The sequence below is a fragment of the Delphinus delphis genome, chromosome 6 (assembly GCF_949987515.2).
Source record: "Delphinus delphis chromosome 6, mDelDel1.2, whole genome shotgun sequence".
NCBI lineage: Eukaryota > Metazoa > Chordata > Mammalia > Artiodactyla > Delphinidae > Delphinus > Delphinus delphis.
In genome coordinates, this window is record NC_082688.1 from 923,799 (window position 1) to 930,609 (window position 6,811).

Sequence of the window (6,811 nt, forward strand, 5' to 3'; positions counted from 1 at the left end):
TACCATAACCGCGGCGCCTTAAACACCGGACGTTTACTCTCGCCGTCTGGGGGCCCAAGATCGAGGTGTCGGCAGGGTGGAGCCTCCCGAGGCTGTGAGGGACGGTCTGCTCCCTGCCCTCCCAGGTGCTGGTGGTTTTCTTTGGGGCCTCTGGCTTTGGAAGCGTCACCCCCATCTCTGCCTCCACCTTCACACAGGGCTCTCTCCCTGTGTGTGTGTGTCCACATCTCCCCCTTTTCTATATGTATGTATATATTTTAAAAACATGTATTTTTGGCTGTGTCGAGTCTTAGTTGCGGTATTCGGGATCTTCGTTGCGGTGCGTGGGCTTCTCTCTAGTTGTGGCCTGCATGCTTAGTAGTTGTGGCGCGCAGGCTTAGTTGTCCCATAGCATGTGGGATCTTAGTTCCCCGACCAGGGATTGAACCCAGGTCCCCTCCTTTGGAAGGCAGATTCTTAACCGCTGGACCACCAGGGAAGTCCCTCCCGTTTTTATAAGGACACAGCCATGTTGGGTTAGGGCCCATCGTAATGACCTCATCTTAACTTGATTACTTCTGTGAAGACCCCCTCTCCAGATATGGTCACGTTCTGAGGGGTGGGGGCTTGGGGAGGAGGACTTCATCTGAATTTGGAGGGGACACAGTTCAGCCTGTAACACTAGTAAATCTCAGGCTAGTGAGACCCACCTCCTCCGTCCGCCCCTGTGGACGCACCGGGACTCTGCCACACCCCGGGGGACTGCACACCCGTTTGTCCCTCGTGTACTTATGGGGACGACTCGGTGGCAGGTGTTTACCAGGGACGCCCCCAGAGTGTGTTTCCCCCACGCTTGCCAAGAACGTGGTTGCCACATTTCTGCCCGTTGTAACCACAAACCGTATGCATGTCGGTCTCATTTGTTCTTGGAATACGTGTACAACGGAACACAGTCATGTGTTCTGTTGGTGTTTTATTTCCTTTTTTCTGCACCGCGTGTTCATTTGTCCATGCCACCATTTTTCTAACGGACGCATAAGGCTGCCTTTACACACAGGGCGTCTGGCGAACAGGCGCAGGTGTGGAGGGGCCTCGGCCCTTCTCCAGGGTGGCAGGGAAGCAGGAAGGGAGCCAGGAGACCGCCCAGTTGTTGAGGGCAGCCCCATGGTGGTGGCAGGTGGTCCGGAGGCCCAGGCCCCAACTCCACAGTATGTCGAGGTCAGCCCCAGGCTCAGGGGCCCTCTGCCAGGAGCGCTGACCACTGTTGCTTCCGGAGAGGGTCTGTCGGGCTGGGAGCCTTGACGGGGGAACGAGGCCCTGGGCTTGGAGTGGAAGGCGCCGTGCATATCCCACTGCTGCCACCAGGTGGCGCTGCCCCACGATGGCTCCTCCCTAAGCCCCCCTCCCCCCCCAGGCGCTGGGCCCCAGTGTGGGGAGTCCGGTGAGTGGCCCTTATCGGGGCGGGCCGGCAGGCGCACACCTGTGAGGCTGCCCACTCCCCCAGCCTCCTCTGGCCTCCTTCCAGTCCAGGGTGGGGAGGTGGAGCGGGGGTGGGGGGGCGAGGTCCCCATGGCTCAGAAGATTGTGGCTTCTAACCCCAAACGTTCTCTCTTTTAAAGGTTAAGAGCAGGGAGAAACCCGCCCTGAGCCCACAACGGAGGGGCAGGGGTGTGGGGTCGGCCGGGCCGTCCCCCTCGGGCACGTTTGGAATGTGGGCCCTGCCCTGGGTGGGGGTGGGGGGGCTGTATCTAACGGAGGTCAGTACGTGGGAGGGGGGCGCCCCCCCCAAGGATTTATCACTCCTGTAGTGCCCTGGTCGGCAGATGCGGAAACAGGCTGTGGCCGAAACAGGCTGTGGCCGGGCTCTTCATCTCCCTCCCGCTCCTCGGCTTTCTGGGCTGGGAACCCTCACAGGTGGGGGGGGTGGGGGGGTGCGGGGGGGTGGGGGGTGTCCACTGCAGGGAGGGCTGTTGGGCTCACGGTGGGGGCGGCCCTGCTCCAGAGCTGCCCCCTCCGAGGTCGGCACCCCGACTGCCAGTGCACTGGCCTCCTCCACCACTCCGCCCCCCAAGCCGTGGCGCCCCGGTCCAGCTCCCAGCACTCAGTTCTCCACGGTCACACCCTCACGCCGGCACTGAGCCCTCGCTGCCTGTGCGCCACCTAGGTGACTCCACAGGGCGGGCTCCCGGGCCGGGGAGGGCGGGGCGCTCGGGGACCCTTAAAGGGCGCTCCGCAGGTCCTCGCCCGGGCCCTGCCGCCGCTCGAAGCTCCCCACCATGGCTGAGACCGCCAAGCCCGGCTGTTTGTCAAGGTGCCGGGCTGGCCGGGCTGCAGAAGGTCTGGGAGGGCTGAAGGGTGGGTCTCTGCGGCAGGGTCCGCACCCCTTGCCCTGCGCTAGGCTCCGGCTGTCCTTTGGAGGCTGTGTAGGTGGGGGCGGCGAGGGGCGTAGCGCCGGTGAACCATTCCCAAAGGGCTTGGGGTGGCCTCACCCTGACTCCCAGCCTTGACTCCCGGGCACAGCCCAGCCCTCCTGAAGGAAAAGCCCCTGGGGGGCGGGCACGTAGCAGGCAGGGAGCAGTGCCGAGGCCCGGTGGAGGCTGGGGTCAATGCAGCAGAAGAGGGGCTGTGCCAGGCAGCCCTCCGTGCCTAGATCTGCCGACCCCAGTGAGGGGCTGCCAGGGCCTGGCCTCCTCCCACCCTTGAAGCCCGGGGCAGCGAGGTACCCGGTACAGCAAAGTAAATCACTCCGGAAACAGCTCACTTGTCCCACCCCACCCTTGTGACCAGCCTGCAGGCCCTGGTGCCCAGGGGCCTGGCCTCAGCCCAGGCTCTGAAGTTAAGGGCCAAGGGACCAAGCTCCAGAGCCAGGCTCCCGCCTCTGCACCCCTCACCCCGGTGCCCTGGCCCAGCCTCCAGGCTCTCAGCAGCGCTGCAGCCCTCCCCGCCTCCCAGGGACCGAGTGAAGGGCCCTCGCGGCCGCTTGTCCAGGCCATGCCCAACTGAGTTGGAGCCCTAGCCTTGCTCCAACCTCTTGGCAGTGGGAGGCCGCGGGGCTCCTGGGTGTGCTCCCTGCTCCGACGCCCCTCTACGCCTCCCATCCAGGCAAGCGAGGACAGCGAGAGCGTGGGTCACCGCCCTTCTTGTCAGAGTCCCCACGATCCTGCTTCTCAAAGGCGTGTCCTTCACACTCGCCACCGTGGACCCCGCAGGTGAGCCCCTGCCCCGGGAACCCCTTGCTGGCTCTGGCCCTCCTTGTGCCAGCCGCTGGCACCCTGCCTTGTGCCAGCCGCTGGCACCCTGCCTTGTGCCAGCCGCTGGCACCCTGCCTTGTGCCCACAGGTCCCCAGATGTGCTGAAAGACTTTGCCCCGGGTTCACAGCTGCCCGTCCTGCTGTATGACGGCGACGCCAAAACGGACACGCTGCAGACTGAGGAGTTTCTGGAGGAGACGCTGGGCCCCCCAGAGTGAGGGCCCGGTGCGGTGGGAGGGGCAAGATGGGGCCCTCAGGCAGGACCCCCAGGACAGAGCCCGGGGCCCCGCAGGGGGCAGCAAGGGTCTGACCCAAAACCCCTCCACCCTCAGATTCCCCAGCCTAGAGCCCAGATACAGGGAGTCCACCGCGGCGGGCAATGACGTCTTTCACAAATTCTCCGCCTTCATCAAAAACCCGGTGCCCGCGCTGGACAATGATGAGGAGGGTCCGGAGACACGGCGAGGCTGGGGGGAGTGGCGCCCCCGGCCGGCTCCTCACCGCGCTCCCCGCCCCCAGCCCTGTACCAGCATCTGCTGTGCGCCCTCGCCAAGCTGGACAGCTACCTGCGCGCGCCCCTGGAGCACGAGCTGGCGCGGGAGCTGCAGCTGCGCGAGTCACGCCACCGCTTTGTGGACGGCGACCAGCTCACGCTGGCCGATTGCAGGCTGCTGCCCAAGCTGCACATCGTGAACGGGAGCGCCGGGCCGGGGGGGCAAGGTGGGGCGGGGCGGACCCTCGAGGAGACCCCGACCGCGCCCCTCGCCCGCAGACGGTGTGCGCGCACTTCCGCCAGGCGCCCATCCCCTCTGGGCTGCGCGGCGTCCGCTGCTACCCGGACAACGCCCTGCAGGAGAAAGAGTTCAACTACACGTGTCCACACAGCGCCGAGATCCTGGCGGCCTACCGGCCCGCCGTGCGCCCCCGCTAGCGCGCCCGCCTTCCCCGCCACCCACCTGCTCCTCTGCAGCCCCAGAAAGGCATCTCTGCCTCAGTGAGCGGGTACGGACATATGAGGACCAGAAGCCCCGCAATTTCTGCCACCCCCAAACTCCCACCGTGAGACGCTCAGCTCCAGATGACAGCCAGGAAGGACCGGCAGAGAACCCAGTGGGCGGCGCGCGGTCCATACCCCCACTTCTCAGGGATGGTGGGACTGGATTGGGCTCCCAAACCAGTCAGGCCAGGGTGGGGCGGCAGGATGGCTGGGGAGGGTGGGGAACAGAGCCCCGTCTGGGCAACTCGGGTCTCCAGGCTGGAGGGCGGGCCCACATTCCTCAGCTCTGCCCCAGGTGGCAGGCAGGCCACCCCCATCTCCCTGGTCATCACGTGGGTTTGCATCAGGGAGGCGTGTGCCCGGAGGGACAAGAGCAGAGTTCTAGCCTCTTAGAGCCCCAGCCCCACCTCACACAACCTTCTTGGCTCCTGGGCTGGCCAGGCAGGGACAGCTGGGCAGGTGGGGAGAGCCGGGCAGCTCCACCATGGAGCGCAGAGCCTGATGCGGCCCCACGCCCAGACCGCAGGCCTGGCAATCCCCGAACCCTCTCCTGGAGCCAGCCCCCAGGAACCAGAGCCTGGCCCTGACCTCTGTGACCTCCGCCAGATGAAGATGTTTATTTGATGGGGAAGGGGCTGGAGGAGCAGGCCTGTTCCTGCCTGGCAGCCCGATGGGCAGGTGCCAGTGGGAGGGTCCCAAGGGCTGCCCCTCCCCTGGCAAGCAGCCTCCCGACGGTCACACGTTTTGCTGCACCTTCAGGGGTCGTCGAAGTCTACACCACCAGCTGGTTTCTTGCTGGGAGAGAAGAGGGAATGACACCATGGGGGTGTGGGCGGGCGGGCAGGGTCCAGGGATGGACCCTGGGCACAAGAGGGAGGGGGAGTGGGTGGGCACCTCTTGAAGCCAGGGTTGATGAGAGACTCTCCCGGACACCGCCTCTTGACCCCAGGTCTAGGGCCAGCTCTCTGAGGATCCGGGTCTGGGGAAAAGAGGATGAGGGAGGGTGGCTCCTGAATCTAGCAGGATGCCAGGGCCACAACCCCTTCTCCACACAGACAGATCCTCTCTCTGGGGAAACTGAGTCACCCAACCCAAGTCACAGGTGACAGGCCTTACCTGGTAAGAAGAGCGGAGGGCCCACCTGCCGGGAGCTCTTCCTGGGGCTGCTGGCCGTCTCCTCTGCAGCAGCTGGGGAGAAAGCAGGAATGGAGGCCCCAGCAGGGGGACCCCAGTGAGAGTGTGAGATGCCTACCCCCCACCCTACCTGCCAGCCGCCGCTCCAAGCTGCACACGCGCTCTGCCAGGCCCAGTGTCAGTGCCTGCAACCTGGAGGCTGCCTCTGGGCCCGGCACCTTGGAGAGGTCAAATTCCAGCGCAGAGGGCCCCCCTGAAAGGGTCAGGGATGCTCTGTCCTCCTGCAGGGTGAGAGTCACAGCTTGCTGCTCGCAGGCTGCCCTGGGAAAGGAGGCGGGCTGAGCGCTGTGACCAGACCCACTCGCCGCTCGCTCCCCATCCCACCTGCCCCCCCTCAGGGGCTCACCTGAAGCGAGGGGTGATGTCTTCAGCCGCACTCAGGCCAAAACGGGCTTTCTACAGGGCACAGGGACTGGTCACCAGGTGCCTGACACCCTAGGACTACTGGGGACACCCCAAACCTGCCCGACCCAGAGCCGCCCGGGACCAATCTTAGGACTACAGCTACAGAGCCGTGGGAAGGGTGTCTTGACCCTTCCGGGGAATCCCAGGCCGCCCCCTTCGATCCCACACGTGGTCCGCGCTGCGGGCGTGGGGTGCTGGAGGCTGCCGGCCGCCCAGGAGCCCTGTTACCCACGAGGGCCGCCAGGCTGTCCGGCGTGAAGCAGGTGCTCCAAAGCTCCGCGGCGTCCGTCACACTGCAGGGGAGGGGCTGTCAGGCAGGACCGCCCGCAGAGCTGCCCGCAGCCCTGCGGACCCCGCTACTCACTAGAGGTTGAAGCCGCCGCGTTCCCACGTCCCACTGCCCTCCCCCTCGCAGTAACACACGAAGCGCGGGGGTCCGGGGCCGGGCGGCAGCGTGCAGAGCGGCGGCGACAGCGGCGGCGGAACCATGGCACCTCGGCAGGCGGAGGGACCGGACGGATCCAGGGCCGCCTCGGGACCTAGGGCCACCTCGGGACCTAGGGCGCCTGCGCGGGCGGAAGGCTTCCGGAGCGGGGACGGGGCCCGTGCCAGTGGGCGGGCTGGGGGTGGGGTGGGGCAGTGCCGAGCGGTGCCCAAGGGGCCTGCGCGGGGCGGGGCTAGCTGGGCGGAGCTTAGTCACGGGACGGTGCTTGCACCGGTGGGGGCGGAGCTTCGTGCGGAGGGCGGGGCTCCCGGGCTGGGCTGGCGTGTCCTGAGCGCTGTTTTACGGGACAAGGGCTGTGCAGCGCGCTCCGGGACTCGGGACCCCGCGCACACTTCGGGGTCTCTTTGAGCCTTACCCCCTGCTCTGTCCCCGCTGAGTCCGGGGTTCCCCCCTTCGCGCAAACCCTGACTGGGCGCAGGCCGCGCCGGCCACTGCTTTGGCTTCAGACTGCTTTGACCCCCTCGCTGATCGCTGCGGCCT

The 6,811-nt window shown here is 66.3% G+C and overlaps 2 protein-coding genes across 3 annotated transcripts; one reads left to right on the forward strand and one right to left on the reverse strand.

Moving 5' to 3' along the window:
- Window positions 1-2,255: 2,255 nt before the first annotated feature.
- CLIC3 (chloride intracellular channel 3) lies at window positions 2,256-4,402 on the forward strand. The gene is given in 6 exon segments (XM_060013640.1): window positions 2,256-2,290; window positions 3,018-3,122; window positions 3,124-3,444; window positions 3,563-3,678; window positions 3,750-3,931; window positions 4,003-4,402. Coding segments are annotated over 6 exon segments (918 nt in total). The 3' UTR covers window positions 4,162-4,402.
- A 393-nt stretch (window positions 4,403-4,795) lies between these two features.
- On the reverse strand, window positions 4,796-6,462 carry PAXX (PAXX non-homologous end joining factor). Of its 2 annotated transcripts, XM_060013733.1 has the most exons (7): window positions 6,191-6,462; window positions 6,059-6,119; window positions 5,768-5,817; window positions 5,492-5,682; window positions 5,344-5,415; window positions 5,122-5,206; window positions 4,798-5,022 (listed from the first exon to the last, which is right to left on the reverse strand). In XM_060013733.1, exons 1-7 carry the CDS (start codon window positions 6,313-6,315, stop codon window positions 4,983-4,985), a joined length of 624 nt encoding a protein of 207 aa, XP_059869716.1. In that variant the 5' UTR covers window positions 6,316-6,462; the 3' UTR covers window positions 4,798-4,982. The 2 variants fall into 2 exon arrangements, with proteins under 2 accessions (XP_059869717.1, XP_059869716.1); XM_060013734.1 differs by lacking the exon at window positions 5,768-5,817 and having other exon boundaries at window positions 4,796-5,022; window positions 5,492-5,642.
- Window positions 6,463-6,811: the final 349 nt, after the last annotated feature.